The sequence below is a fragment of the Gasterosteus aculeatus genome, chromosome X (genome assembly GCF_964276395.1).
Source record: "Gasterosteus aculeatus chromosome X, fGasAcu3.hap1.1, whole genome shotgun sequence".
Lineage (NCBI taxonomy): Eukaryota > Metazoa > Chordata > Actinopteri > Perciformes > Gasterosteidae > Gasterosteus > Gasterosteus aculeatus.
This window is the reverse complement of record NC_135698.1, coordinates 2,789,848-2,806,101: the sequence shown is the minus strand read 5'-3', so window position 1 is coordinate 2,806,101 and position 16,254 is coordinate 2,789,848. Positions and strand designations below refer to the sequence as shown.

At 45.2% G+C, this 16,254-nt stretch overlaps 1 protein-coding gene across 1 annotated transcript in view; it reads right to left on the bottom strand.

The window, feature by feature from the left end:
- The window catches only part of LOC120809111 (zinc finger protein ZFPM1), a 72,364-nt gene that overhangs the window by 38,502 nt on the left and 17,608 nt on the right, over positions 1-16,254 (bottom strand). Inside the window, exon 2 of the mRNA XM_040162712.2 lies at positions 820-966. Coding sequence (XP_040018646.2) covers positions 820-966 — 147 coding nt within the window. The remainder of the gene's footprint in view (positions 1-819; positions 967-16,254) is intronic.

Here is a 16,254-nt window from a genome sequence, read left to right as displayed (position 1 = left end):
AATCCGCACACTCGCACACACACACACACACACACACACCCCTATAGCTAATCTCTAATCTCGTCTCGATTAGCACCTGACAGAATTTCCATGGGTTTATCAAACCGAGCCAACCAACAGACGCTTATCACTCCCAGCCCTAAAATTTCACAAGAGCAGGAATTTTTTTTTAGATTAAAAAAAAAACACAGCTCGAGAAATCTTGAATAAGTAAAAAAGAATATGACTGAAAAACTCTGCTATCACGCAGCGCAGGGGGGGTGGGGGGGGGGACCCGGGATAAGAGGTGCACGGGGGGGCGGCAGGTTCACTGGAGCCAAAGAATTTTTTTGTATTCATTTATAGACACAGCGGAGATAAAAGGAAAGATGCACGTTGGAAAGCCGCGGCCTCGTAATGGCTCCTCGGTCGGCTTCGGGTTGTCTCTGGGCGACGTTAACCGTCTACTGACAGATAACAGGTAGATGAAAAGAAACAGACGATGAGGAGATACAGCTGGTGAGAACCACTAATAACTGCCACCAAACTTGACATCTGGCTTATTTTACCAGATGAGGTGTGTGTGAATTATTTAAAAACGCAGAAAAACCAGGTCAGTGGAACCTTTTGGATGCGTTGGTTTGACTCTGAGAACGAGCATTACAAAAAAAAATGCATCCAGGTGTCGGGCTTTATTTCGACGGGCGCACTTGGCAATCGGGACTGAGAAATGGTCGCCAGCAAAGGCCTCTTGGATGTAACGTCGACTTCCACGGGACAAACTGGTGGAACCGACTGTTGCGGTGCACAAAAGCGGCCCGACACCGGCCCTCCTCTTACCTTGGACGTACAGCGACGCTGGCGCCCGGGGGCTGCAGCCGTCGCCTTCCGCGGAGTCGTCGAGGTCCGACGCGGCCCCGTCCTCTCCCGACAGGCTGAGGCTGTCCGGCGCGTTTTCCTCCTCGTCGCCGAGGTCGCCGATGGAACCTGAACGAGGAGCAAACGTGCGTTTAGACGGATCGGACCTTCCGTTTCCTGCTCCCTGTTGGGGAAATGTACATCTGCAGGGAGACATTATTCATCATGTGCATAGAGATGAAGAGCATCCACGTTATGCACATGAATATGAGGAGAATCCCAGAGAACAGAAGGAGGAGGAAGAGCCTGAACTCTGAACACACTGGTCAACTTTTGCACCAGCTACTTATGTGCCGCTAAAGGGAGGAAAAATACCCCAAACACACAGACGCTCTCCTAACTGGACTCATTCTAAAAAAAAAAATCAGAATTGGACAAGCGGAACAGTCTAATCCAGAAGATTAATAGCAAGAAGCCAAGGGGGACCTCAAAGCCAAATTGCAGTATACCTAAAAATTGTAGCTAAAAGAGTGATTAGTGCAGGGCTGATCTGTATCAATTACAGTTTCATAATCCCTGCTGACCATAGTAATTATACAGTACTTTTGATCTATTTTAGCCTATTTGAAGATTACAGCCCCCCCCCCACCAAAAAACAGTCAGTTAATATGGATTTAATGTGACTTTTTGAAGTAGCTTGATGAATAATACTCCATCTGTACGATGAATTCACCAGGATTCTTTAACGGTGCATTAAGAGCTCTAAGCTTTGAAATATGGTCATATTCACTAACTGTTGTTTCTATAATGTTCACGTGCGAGAATAAAACGAGAGAATTATCCTCTCAGGGTGCTCGTTTCCTTAAGACGACTAGAACGAGAAGCAGAAGCCAATGGAGACAACAGAAAGGAAAGTTGGCACGTTTTTCTGGCGTTGTTTTTTTTTAGTAAAAGTCAGAGTGAAATTAAAACCAAGAGAAGATTTTTTTTTTTTTTTTTTTTCTCATTTGCCGCCTTTCTAGAAAGGTTGTAAATTAATTTTCATTAGGTTTGTGTTTAACGAACGGAGGGATTGTTTCAGAGCTAAAGCCGTGACTGGGGGGCGTATATATTTACAATACCGGAACAAAAGGAGTCTATAATCTATACAAAGCACACAACAATACCCATGAATAAAGAAGCTTGTAGAAAAAGGGAGAGGCAATTTTTCTAATTCTGTTAATTTCACTTCCAAAGCAATTAAAAGCAGGCAGAGATAATGCCGGGAAACAATCGCCGGCTGACAAAGTGTTTCTGTCTTTGTAAATGAAACATCTTTAGGCTAATTCCAACTTCCACGCCTGCATGGTTCACTCTAATTTCAGATAAAATTTACACAGCTAGATTTGGGCCTTCATTAAAAAAAAAAGAAGCAGAGGAGAAAGAGGGGGGAAAAAAAAAAAGATCGATCCTGTACACAATATTTTTAGAATGTCACACAAGCTTTGCTAGATCTAATTTTCACTATCTATAAGGACATTTTTATACAATTAATTTCCCTTTAATCATAATTGTACAAAGGGACTTCTCTGTATAAAATTCCAATTATATTTTCTGTTTAAAATGTGAGTTTGAATTATGATTTCTTTCCTCATTACAGCTCTGGTTTAATGAATCAATCGCTGCATCACTGCTTTCAGACATCAAATGGTGCGGAAAAGTTTCGGGCCGCACTTTTATCCAAGGAGAAATATTCTCGTGCTGCCCGGGATAGTTGGCAGGGAAGGATAGTGGGCCCGGCTGATAAGTTTGCCACGTTCCACGTTCATTTGCCCGTTTTAAAGTTAAAGCCTTATTAATTGTTGAAGCGTGATATCCACATGAAAGTTGGACCGAACTTGTTTCCAGAGATGGAGGAATAATAGGAAGACATAACCCACATGTGTATCTCTGTGGGAGGGACATCAATTAAGTGGAGCTTTCAACTAAAAGCTGGCGCTCACATTTATTCATATTTCCAAACTTGAGGGCAAATAAAGTTTGATGAAATTGTGGAAACATAAGAGGACAGTTCTCCTTTAGGGAGTCAGTGGCGGAGGACATGAGGACGACTGGGAAATCTCTGCTGAAGATGTGTGCGGATATATTACACATGTATCAGACACTGAAGCTGCAAATTGATTGTTATATCCGTTTTTATAAATCATTTAATACGTACAACTTGAGAAAAAAAACGAAAAAATGTGAAAAATAAGAAAAATAGGTGGAAACAGAACATGGGTTTTAAATATGGTGAACTAATGGCAAAGATTGTTGTACAAAATAATAATAGAGAAAAATAATGGGATCACACCGACTTCAAGAAACGTTTTGTTTTTGTATCTCTAGTTGATTGATATGAAATCGATCATACAGGCATAAATCGCAGAGAACAAAAATCCATATGTCTGAATAATCAAGTGTTGATTATTGACCTGATGCCATTTTACTATTTCTATACATCTAACGTAACCACACAATCCTCCTTCACTACAAAACATGAAACCCACGGTCATGATGTACTCCGGTTCCACACTTCAGACTGAAGGTCTAGTGACCACAGATGTTTGATTCTCAAGGCAAAGACTGAGAAGAAGGTTTGTCATTGAAATAAAAGAGTCCATGTAGGTGGAGGACGAGATGAGAGCGGACAGATGTGCTGAACACTTGAGCTCCAGCTGCCTGTCTCAGAACAAAGTGCCGCGGCTGATGAAGGCGCCCGAGATACTGCTTTATTAACTACGCCGTCCACATCAAAACCTGCAGCGAGCGGCTCGCTGATTAAACCCACATCAAACCCGCGTGCTCAAACAGGCCTGATTAAAACGGACGCAAGCCTCGACGCTCCTCACGCTAATAACCCGCCGCCGCGCCGAAAAAAAACACACACGTCAGAACCTGAAAGCGAAGACAGGGAGAGGAAATCAAGGGAGAGCAAACATTAAAAGGAGGAGGAGGAGGAGGAGGCGTGAGCTCTCCAGGGAGAAAACCCGGGGGTACCTGACACAAGAGTCACGGCGCTGGAGAGGAGACACTTATTGATCACAGCGGCAAGAGAAAGAAGCACTTTTAATCCACTCGGCTCTTTTAGCATTTCGTCGCCGCCCGTGGGAACCGTCGCCACGACGCTCAGCCTCAATGAAAATACTCGTTCCCTCCTCGCATTGATCCCGACTGGAGGTGATCGACTGGAGCGAGGCCGACCTCGACAAACCCACACGTCTAATGTGCCCATGATGCTTCCCCGTGATCCCTCTGCAACATCTCGCAAAGTAAAGTAAAGTAAAGGAGCAAACGGTTAGTTTTGTGGCTACATTGGAAATCGGAATGTAAAAGGGTTTCATTCATTTGGGAAGCTTCTGTTGCTCAAGTAGTTTACGACACTGTGGTGACGGAGCCAACGGGCGTATAGAGCACTGCAACAGGAAAAATGGAAAGTGTCAATCAAACCGGGACTGAAATCTTGCAAAGATTGCAACTTCGTTATGAAAAATGTGTTGTTATACACAGGAGAAAATACTGCAAAATGCGCATTGCGGACAGGAACATAACGGAAGAGCTGCAGCTTTGAGGAACCAAAGCCATTTATAAAAACAATGGAAAGACTGTAGTTCATTTTCAAAATCAAAGTGAGGGCAAATCAACACCCTATGTGGAAAACTAAAAAGTCACTGCAATAAGTGTATTTCAAAAAGGTAGAGGGAGAGACAACGAATGGACGTTCCCTTTTTCCACGTCCACGTTCTAAGGCTAACGATAAGGATAATATCCGCTGCGCCGATCGGGCCGGCGAACGTGACGCCGCGCAGCGCCGTTTGGGTCACGCCGGGGCGTTTTGAAGACCTCCAAAAGTCCTTGAACGGATTCAAGTGAAACCTTTAAAAAGGCCTCGAGTTGAAAAAAAAAAAGAAAGAATCCCAGGCATTGTTTGACTTTTATAGTCCCCGGATTTTCTCAGCAAGACCCCTCCTCCTCTCCTTATCCTCGCTTCCTCCTCTCTTTGGGTCATTATCTCTCCGGTCCTCATCCCCTTATCCTCCCCCGCGCTCCCCCCAAAACCCCCACCGCCAACACGGCCACCACCACCACCACCACCTCTTTTTCTTCTTCTCCGTCCCCCTTTCAGTATTACTCAAGCTCTCTCTATCCCTTATTCTCTATCACCTTCCCTCCCCTCCCCTCCCTCCCCTCCATCCCTCCCTGTGAAGAAGCGTGGTGCCTGGGAGCGTCACTGTGTGCGGATAGCTGGAAGCCGTTGGCGGTTATCGGCTCCTGCAGACTCTCTCTGCCGGTCTGATCTGTCTCCTCTTCATTAAGCAAATACGCCGACGTGGAAATGAAAACATAATAGCTATTTGATTTCCAGCGAGATATTTTGCATATTGGTTCGGAGCTGATAGCGGAATTTCATCAAGTCGTTTTTTTTTTTTTTCTCCTTCTCTCTCTCTCTCTCTCTCTCTCTCTCTCTCTCTCTCTCTCTCTTCCCTCCCGCTCCCCGCCGCCGCCGCCTCCGCCGTGCCGCCCACCACACTCCCCTTCACCTCCGTTTTTTTTTTTCTTTCTATCCGCATGCTTTAAAAACTGAATTACTGAGCTGGACCGGCTTTCAGAGAGATTTCTTTACATTGCTGGGAAGAGAGAGAGAGAAATCTAGTTCCCCTGGAAGACTACTTAACCGATTAAATATCCCCCCCCCCCCCCATTCCCATCTTTTTCCTCCGTCTGCCTTTTGATAACAAGGAAGAAGATTTGAAGAATTCACAGTGCTTTAGGTTGACTGTACTAATCAGAGATAGGCGCGAGAAAATTAACTCCTTAATGAGCAGAGCCTTTTCCCTGATAAAGGTCCTGGGGAGATGGCAGGGGAGGGAGGATGGGGGAGGATGGGGGAGTACCCTGGCTGAACCTTGGGAGAGGGACATGGAGACAAACGCCGTCCGTCGACCAGCGGACGGAGGGACGGAGGGACATCCCCCCCCAGTCCTCCTCCGAGGAGCAGATGTTTGGGGCGTGTAGCTTCACGAGTACCCAGAGTGCCTTGCATCGACTGTGATGGACGGTCCAGTGGCAGGGCCCCCCCTACCCCTACCCCTTCCCCTGCCCCCCACAGACAGAAAGAAACCAGCCCTGGAGGAGGGGGGGATCAGCAGCCTCTTCACAGCGGGCCTATCTGATGGTCCGCCGCCTCTCAGGAGGACTATTCGGCGGCCTCAGTCCATGAAAATAAATCTCCCGCTGCTGCTTTCCATGTTAGAACAGCGTGTTGCTTCATACCTGATAGCAGTGCCGCCCAATACTGCACACACACACACACACACACACACACAGGTAACCAAGGTCCTGAGGTGAGGGATTGCTGTCAAGAGCTACTCGGGCTGTGACTTGTTGAAATGCTTAGATGTTCACACAATCAATTCTTAGTTTGGCAGATAGGGCTGGTGTTCTGTATCATCCTTAGAATCACAGACAACAAAGGGCTGCTGAGCTTGTGCTTTTTACCAAATAGCAGCAAACAAGGCACTTGCAAGGGACTATTTTCAGTGGCGGATCAATAAACATCAACAACAAGTTTCTTCAATTTGACTTTTTGGTGGTTTTTGTTTGTGTAATAGAGAAAGAGGTTTGTCAACAGTTGTTTTTTTCCACCTAAGATCACAGGACAAAATAATATCGGATATTATAAGATTATCCATCATCATCATACCTCATCATGCATCGATGAAGTGCACATCTCAGACGCATTGGGAAATATCCAAAGGAAATGACTTTAATGCCACGTGTGCTACGTCATGTGTCCCCCGTAACGCACTTCAAACCCTTGCAGGGTTTCCCGCAAGGAACCGCACGACCAAGAAGGCATGGAAGGATAAGAGAGCAACCCGGGAAGAACACGCGACAAGCGTCCCATTGTGCGGTAACACATTTCAGCCGATTTCATCACCTTCGACAGGGAGATGGCATCAGCCTCTCCACCTGCTCCGGCTGTCTTGTTGGTTTGTCATACAGCACCAACGCTCCCCATGTCATATAGAGGAATAAAGACTGTACGCCAACCAATGGGAAAGCTCGTACGAGCAGGATTTCATTGCAGATCTGGCCGAGTTAATAAAAGATACAGTACCGTACCTTGAGCTACCTACATCTATTACGTCTCATACATTGCCTGCAGGTTCACTGGGACCCCTGATGATGTGCTGGAGCTTTCCTCTGGTGGTTTACAACCCTTTCTCCTCTGGCAGCACTTCACACACTCACTCACCCCGACTGCTTGATGCTGCTCAAGGACGCCTCACTCCCACATGCGTCGCAGTGGACTAGCAGGCTTACAGTTTAAACACAGACCAAAGGGAGCGCTGTGCGCCCAAGAAGAGCCTAATACCACAGGACCACGTGCGCGTCGTGATAAGCATGCAAAGCCACGAAGAAGAAGAAACAGCGTCCGTGGTCGCCGATGTGTCAAATTCAATCCGATCAATATCCTCCGTTTCTCGTGTTGTGTTATTGCCACCAAGGTACTGAGGGTGTAAATCCCAGGTTTAATCACAGAGCAATATTCCTAGCTTGCCACATGTGGAACATGAATTCAGCTGGTGAAAATATAAAAGGTATATAAAAGGAAAGGACCACGAGAGTGTTTTCAGTTTTAAACTTGTTGAAATGACTATCGCAGACTTGTGATCTGACTATTAGTGTAGGTACCTTTCAAGATGAAGAAAAATGAGTACAAATGAGTAAATACATGACACACTGTCCATATACATCAGGGGTAATTTATTCAAATGCATTGAGCCCCATCTCGACAGAATTCCCTCATGTCCAAAGGTCTGGAACATCTCCATAATGTTTATGTTTACTTCTGCGATGTCTTAGCCCTTTGTACGTTGACGTAGCCTCGTAGTTGTATTGACGTCTGTATGTATCATTTAAAATATAGAAGGTTACTTATTGTAACTTAATAAGTACAAGTTTTAAGTGAAATGAGGACTTGATGAAAAATAAAATGCATAATAGAAAGATTTTTAGAAACTGTGCATCATGGTACTACTATAGTACTGCTCAAAAAATGGATTGAACTGAATTGTCCCACAGCTTTAAATTCAGTCCCATTAGGGTAAACTGATGTCAATCAAAAAAGCCACAATATTATTCTGACCTTCTACAAAAAAAGAACTTTGTGTGCAGTGACTTTATCTGTGGTTATCAAACCACTTGCTTCACTTCTATTCCTCTTTGTTAACATCAGTGTTGGGCAGTGATGAATGTGGCTCTCATGTCGCTGCATTTCTGGGCCTTCAATTCAGATGTGAGTGGGTACGTTTGGTCGGGGAGTTGTTCTTGGTCTCATAGTGGAGCTTCACATGACCTCTTACCGTCATGGGCTTTGGCCTAGAAGAGTCGGCCCATTCTTGGTTAAAGGTCTGGTCCTTCTGAAGTATTACCCTCTCACTTTCATACTTCTCAGACTATTCTGTCTCTCCTGTGGTTGTAAATGCCCCTCGAGTCAGGCCGCTTATCAGAACACACGCATTTGATTGGCTGAGTAGCGTCACGTGATGTGATTTGCATGATCATGTGATTGGTCGGTGAGTTCCCGTTCGTGCTGAACGAGTGCTGTAAAAGGGTTGCAAGTCGAAATAGAAGCGCTCCTTCCAAATACTTTGCAGTTATCTAATGGGTCCAGGTCCAAATACAGCGTATGGGTCTGGCCTCTGCTGTACCTCCTCCGTCTTAATACCAAGTGACCCTCCAGCGAAAGCCTCCCTGTCAGTCAAAATATCCTCATTCAAGGCTTCATAAGATAACTCACCTGAGGTCACTCCTAGTTTTTTGTACGTTTTATATAAACGCCAGAAGAAGGTGTGTGCGTGTGTGTGTGTGTGTGTGTGTGTGTCTTGTGAAATAGGTCGTTGGGTTAAAGCGACAAAACCACTACGTTGGGTTTAGGACAATGTGGTTGTTTGGGTTAAAACGATGACGGAAGTAACATGACGGAAACACAAACACGAACTTCTCGTTTCACATCGGGAACGAACGCGCAGGGTGCAGCGCCCATCTGAAGCCGCGTGTCTATTGGACGACCAACAACCTCCAAAACAGGAACGGCCGATACCAAATATCCTCTTTTCAACAGGCTGGTAATGATAAAAAAAAAAAAAAAGTCGAGAGAAAAGGGAGTCGGGAACAGGTGGTGTTTCAAAAGGAAAAAAGCAAAGAAAGGAGGAGTTAGTAGGGAGGGAGATAGAGCGCAGAGACCCTGGACTATTGAAGCCAGGCATGCAGACGAGAAAGCCAGCCGATAAGCCTGCCTGATAAAAGATAGAAAATAGCAGCAGATTTGAACTTTCCCACCGTCCTAAGATCCACGAGGGGGGGGTTGATTCAACTACTTATTGAATCCCTTCCTATCTCCAACAAGCCTCCCGCCCCCCCCTCCCTGCACCCGACAGCCAGGCAAGGCCACGGGTGGAGCGGGGATACAAGGTTGAAACATACAAATACACACTAACGCTCACCAGCAGCAGGGTTCCCACTGCTCAGACATTCCACAAGTCCTCCAGACACTGTGGGGAACTCACACACACACACACAGACACACACACACACACACACACACACAGACAGACAAACAGCTTGATCTAATCACCTATTGCCGAATACTAAGAGTTAATACAACCAAAAGGCTTTTTGTTTATTGGAGGGGGTCAAAGGAGGGTGAAGAACAACTGGTTTGCCACAGACACACACACACACACACACACAGACACACAAGGTCAAACATCATGTGAAGTCTAACCGCCATCGCTTCATCGTCAAATCACATCAGGGACAGTGTTTCTTTCCGTATCTCTGCTGCTCTCCGTTGACAAAGAGATTTGGCCTCGACTACAATGGTGAGAATTTTCACACACTTCTACGTAAAAACACACGTGCACACACACACACACACACACACAGTTTGGTAAAATAAGGTCGTTCCTGTATTCCACATGGTTTAGGCTGGGAAATCTATTCACGAGGTGCACACTGCTGAGGCCCTTTGGCACCAGACGACTCTCATGCTCGGATTCTCACGTACAGGAGCCGTCAGACTGCGCCGTGTCACACGTGGAAAAATACCCCACAAATAGACGCGTGTGCGGGGCCTCCCCCCTTTCAAGGTGTCCATACTTGCACTGTTGGTTAATAACCGACATGAAGGCGCGTGACAAGACGTATTGTATAGTGTCTCACACCCGAAGCAGTCGGTAAATAAAATGCTCCAGGTTTAGCAATCTAACGCCTGCTACAATGCCGACTCTTTTGATTTCATTTGGATTTGACAATATGTAAGGTTAGCCTCAATGTCACTATCCATGATGTTAGCAATGAAACGCATGGTGGCACTGAGACCCCCATAACCCACAGGGGGACTTTAAGATGTGTGTCACTGGCATCCATAGCTTGCAACGTGATGCATTCAAGCTTTATTCAATCAAAGGTTCATTGGTTAAAGCTAAAATAAAACCACACCATGATTTGTTAAAATGTAATCCCTTGAAATGCATGAAATGTGGTTTACAAACTTAATTGATTTGGCTTCCAAACACAAGCTCTAAGCATCCTTAGAAATATGAAGAACACAATTTATGCCTCATTTAAAATATAATGCATGTATTTGTTTTCATGCAAATGACCACTGCAGATGGTAAGAAGAGTCGTATGCCTTCGGGTCGGGTTAAAATGATTGTTGGACTGGAGAGTTGTAAACCAGCAACAACGTGACTAGGACTTCACTACGGATAACGATGCTCAACAAAAGATTCCCGATGACGGATAGGACCGGTCTTTGAAATGTGACGACAAATCAGAATGAGGCCAAAACGATCTGAGCTGCATCTGGTCTTTGGTTAATAACAGAGGTCGTGTCATCTGAACGGAGACGAAGAGAGGGGACCGCTGAAGACTACAGCGGGATCCCATCCAGGTGGATCAGAGAGACCATCCTCGCAGTGTGGGAGAATGTGTGTGTACCTGCTGTGTGACTGGCCTATGCTGTGTGTGTGTGTGTGTGTAGGATATAATGAGCCTGATTGCGATCCCTTCTCCTTGATCTCAACCCTGAATAAAGCGGAAAAGGCAGATGAGAGATTAGGGTGGTATGCAGGAGGAAGGAGAGAGCAGCCCCCCCCCCCCAAAACTCGACATCTTTGACGTGAACCAGCTCTGCGTTCCCGCTACGGGTGCTGAGGGAAAGCATTTTGTCAGAACTGCAGATGACAACATTTTCAATGGCAGTACACAAAGGAACCAAAACACGCACACACACACAGATGTTTCTGTTAGTCCCGGAGACTAAACACACTATGGGAGGGAGGGAGGGAGGGAGGGAGAAACTAACCACATGGGCTGTTGCTCTGTTTGAAATGATACATCTACAGTGACATTGATCACTACTATTGTTTGTCACGATTATGTGACACCACCTTCTTGGAGGAGGCTGAAGTTGCTTGTTGTGGTCCAAAAGGAAGTGGAAGAAGCATTTTGTGGACCTGAACATGAAAATGGATCAGAGTATCAGCTACAGGGGGACTTCAATCCAAGGATGCAACTACTTCCATGAAAACCGTGACTCAATTACAACATCCATTCTGCTGTTCATTTGACACGCGTCAGAGGAAAACAATGTACAGTTGTGCGCATAAGTTTACATACCCTGGCAGAATGTATGATTTCTTGGCCATTTTTCAGACAATATGAATGCTAACACAAACACTTTCCTTTCACTCGTGGTTAGTGGTTGGGTGAAACCATGATAATCATCATATCAGACAACTGAACAACAGAAACTACCCAAATGACCCCGATCAAAGGTTTACATACCCCAGTTCCTAATATTGTGTATCGCCCCCTTTAACATCAATGACAGCTTGTCTTCTGTGGTAGTTGTGGATGAGGCTCTTTATTTGCTCAGATGGTAAAGCTGCCCATTCGTCTCCGGTTCCTGTAAATTCTTGGGCTGTCTTCCATGAACTGCACGTTTGAGATCTCCCCAGAGTGGCTCAATGATATTGAGGTCAGGAGGCCGCTCCAGAACCTTTACTTTATTCCGCTGTAGCCATTGACAGGTCGACTTGGCCTCAGCTGCCAGGCTGATTGGTGCAAATTTTCCTCCAGTATTGTCTGATAACATGCTGCGTTCATCTTGCCATCAATTTTGACCAAGTTTCCTGAGCCTTTGTAGCTCATATATTCCCCAGAACATCAGCGATCCACCTCCATGTTTCACAGTAGGAATGGTCTACATTTCATCTTAGGCCTTGTTGACTCCTCTCCAAATGTAACGTTTACAGTTGTGACCAAAAAGTTCAATTTTGGTCTCATCACTCCAAAGTTTTGAGGCTGGTCTCGGTGCCGTTTGGCGTATTGCGGGATACTTTGTGGCATTTGAGTCGTAATGGCTTTCTTCGACTCGAACCATGCAGCCCATTTTTCTTCAAGTGCCTCCTTATTTTGCATCTTGAAACTGCCACAACACATTTCTCAGGGAGTCCTGCATTTCAGCCGAAGTTATTTGTGGGATTTTTGTGGCAGTTATGGCCGAAATTTTGTTTGGTCTACCTGACCGTGGTTTGATTTCAACAGAATCCCTAATTTTCCGCTTCTTAATTAGAATTGAACATTGCCGATCGGCATTCTCAATTCCCTGGACATCTTTTTTATATCCCTTCCCTGTTTTATACAGTTCAATTACCTTTTCCCGCAGACAATTCTTTTGCTTTCACCATGACTCAGAAAACGCCAGTGCAGCACTGGATGAAAGACGTACGGGTCCGTCAGGAGCCCAGAAACTCACTGACCTTTTACACACACAGGTGTGTATGGTTACCTTTAGTAGCCATTCAAACCAGTTTGTGTTAACTTCACCAGGGTATGTCAACTTTTGATCAGGGTCATTTGGGTAGTTTCTGGTATCACTGTGATTTAAAAAGAGTAAAAATGGTTGAATGATAACAAATGGCTTCACCCAACCACTAACCATGAGTGAAAGAAAGGTTTTTTTGTGTTATCATTCGTATTCTCTGAAAATGGCCAAGAAATCGTTAATTCTGCCAGGGTGTGTAAACTTATGAGCACAACTGTATGCTTTAATCTACACAATCAAACAATGACACCATGTGCAATACTGCCGTTTCTTACTTTGCTCTTCTGTTTTCAAGCAAAAGTCTTCAAATACCTCGGAGCATCATTATGTGATTCCATCGATTAAGTGACATTAATGATCTATTCTGAGAATACTGTACAGAAGAAGTTAGCAATGACTGCTCATGCTGACATGTATTAAAATCATTATGAAAACAGCTCAATGTTAATAGCATAGAATAGTCATATTAGAACATTCTGTATACAGATTGCTTGGTGACCAAGGCACTAAGTGAGCAGCTTTACAGTGTAAAACTAGAAGAATATATGAATTGGCTGTAAATATCAGAAATGAGCTGCTTTCAGCCAATATATGTTGCTGTAAGCGGATGTCCAATGGTTTGTTTGACTTTTTATATTGGAAGGATGCTTTGTCTACATATAACCAAACTGAATATATCATATATACGGTTTATGTATAAATGAGCACTAAGCAGGCCACGCAAATATTCAATCCGCCCAAGTGTACATCTGTGTGATCTCCGGCTGCCTACTGCGCTGAACATCTGCCAGCCAAGAAGAAGAAAGCTCTTACCAGGAAACCCTGTCTGAGAAGTAAAGAGGAATACCACCAGAGACAGGGGGCGGGGGGGGGGGGGGGGGGGGGATAAAAGGACCGAGAAGTGATGAAGATAAAGAGACAGACAAGCAAAGAAAAAGAGAAAACAAGGGAAAAGAGAGATGGTTGTTGGCCAAGGAGCAGAAATAGAGAACAAGTGTGTGTGTGTGTGTGTGTGTGTCGGGGGGGAGGGGGGGGTACGCCACTCACAACTTGGCTTTGCATCTCTTATCTCCGCCTCCTGTCACAAGGCTTAAAATAAAAATAAAAATAAAGTGCGATGATGGCAGCAGTGTCGGTGCGATAGCCCCGTGGAGCAGGGAGGGGGGGGATGTGGACCAGATAGCTGGTTAAATATAACCCGCTGCAGAAGAAAGGGGGTACTTTCAAGAGGCAGGGCATCACTGGAGCCCTCACTGCCCTGATAACATCCATGTTAAGAGTGAGTCTGTGTGTGTGTGCAAAAAGACATATCCATAACTAGCCTCCCACACACACACAAGCCCATACATACACAATTACTTTTGCACACTGATAGAGAAAGACACACACACACACACACACACACACACACAGAAGCATAGCCAAGAAAAGATGCACCCGCTCACATCTGTGTATCTCCTCGCCTTGCCAAAGGAAGTATCAGCGACCCCCCCCCTATCACGCAAAAAAGTCACAACGGGATTTCTGATGGGAAAAATGTGCTTTCCTCAGATGATGGTCAGATAAGAGGGGGAGTACAGCCAAATGTCAAATATGATAAATGGAAGGGTTCCAAGACAAGATCCCTCAAACACACACACAAACAAACGAAATACTCTTCCTCAGTTCTCATAAGAACACACATGCAAATACAGGCAGGACACAACAGGGCTGCAGCTGTCACTCACGTTTGAGCCATCTATCAAAGCTCACAGAATAAGCTTTTAATAACCTGGGTGAGAGAGTGCACTATTAAAAAAAAAAAGACCAAACAAAGAAAGTTCAGTTTAGTTTTTGTAACGTTCTGTATTTGTGTTGCGTCTTGGACTAGAACTAATGTTTTTTTAGCTTCATCAGTTAATCTCTTCAATGAATTGTTTTAATGTTTGCTCCAAAACACGTGGTTAACAATTATGAAATAAATCCAAGCTTAATCTTTCTTAAATGTTAAATGGACTGTACGTGTATTTCTCTTTTCTAGTCCTCTGACCCCTCAAAGCTTTTTAACGCTTCATGACATCATTCACACCCATTCGTACTCTGATAGGAGGATTAGTGGCTGTTTGAAACACATATTCACAAAATCCATCAGGGGAGGTTTGTTTGCTAAAAACGACAAAAGAAGACTTGAGAATTACCTACGAGGCCGCAACCAGGAAATGCTTAAACTAGTTTCAATCATTGACTAATGAGTGACAAACCAATTCATCCACTCATCTGACACCTTCGCACCCAGTCAACTTACCGGTATTGTTCTCCCGACGCGTGCAAGGACACAAAATCAAGAGACGGCTGCGGCTGATGAGGACCCACATTAATGAAATGAAGCAGAAATGTGACGCCCGGCAAAGGATTGGCTGTGTTTTCAAATGATATCCATGCTTAGAGGTCAGGGGTCACAGGTGGAACCAGTGTGGGGTCGAGTGTCTTGCCCGGCCAGCTAAGAGGTTTGAACCTGGAATCATGGCTCCACTCTGGTGGAGTCGGTATCTGGTCACTAGGCGACTCCACGGATCACATTAGCCTTGTCTTTCTCCACCTGGATCAGCCTCAGCCAGTCTGGTCTGGTGGTTTAGTCGTACAGCTGAACTATAGTGTGTGTGTGTGTGTGTGTGTGTGTGTGTGTGTGTGTGTGTGTGACTCCAGAGATTATTTTAATATCAGGCTGGTGTGGATTGCTGATAGTGTTTTAAGGCCGGGCCCGGTGGGCCGAGCGCTGGTAGTACCTATCTGTAATTAGTAACCATTCCCTATCACCGATAAGATAAACTACGCCTGACCTTTTTTCCATTTGGTCACCATGGTAACCCGACACCCCCACCCTGGCAACGACTGCCCTCCCCTCTGTATTATTTTAGTGATTAAACAGCAAATAGCACCGAAGATGTGAGGAGCTGATAGGCGCTTGATTAATAATAGTCCTCCGCATGGTCCTCTGAGATGTGTGTGTGTGTGTGTGTGTGTGTGTGTGTGTGCGGACGAGGAGGAGGAGGAGAGGCCCATCAGTGTCAAAGAGTCATAGTGAAAAGGCTTGGCTTGCCTTTTTGTGGTGAATGATGGAAACCGAAGATGAGCTGAAGGTGAAATAAAAGCAGCGGGATGAGAGCGATGGGCGTCTCTGAGGACAGGTGATTGGTTAATGTGGCCTTCTGCCCTGCACCGTGGCCCTTACATTCACAGGGGCCCACGCGAGGGAAGTGGGCGTCCGTTTATGAATAATGAATGCTGGATTCCAGGGTTACCTGTGGTTTTAGAGTGGCGGGCAGGAGGACAGAAAACCCCAACGTAGTTCTCGATCCTCCCGGAAAATAAGTCATTGTGGAGATAGTGCAGGAGGCACTCGGGTGTGAATATGGTGAAACGCTTTCTAAAAGAAAAACTTATTCTACATCATAATCTACGGAGAACTGTAGGTCTGTCTGGAAGATAGGACGCAAAACAATCTTACTTTTGAAAAC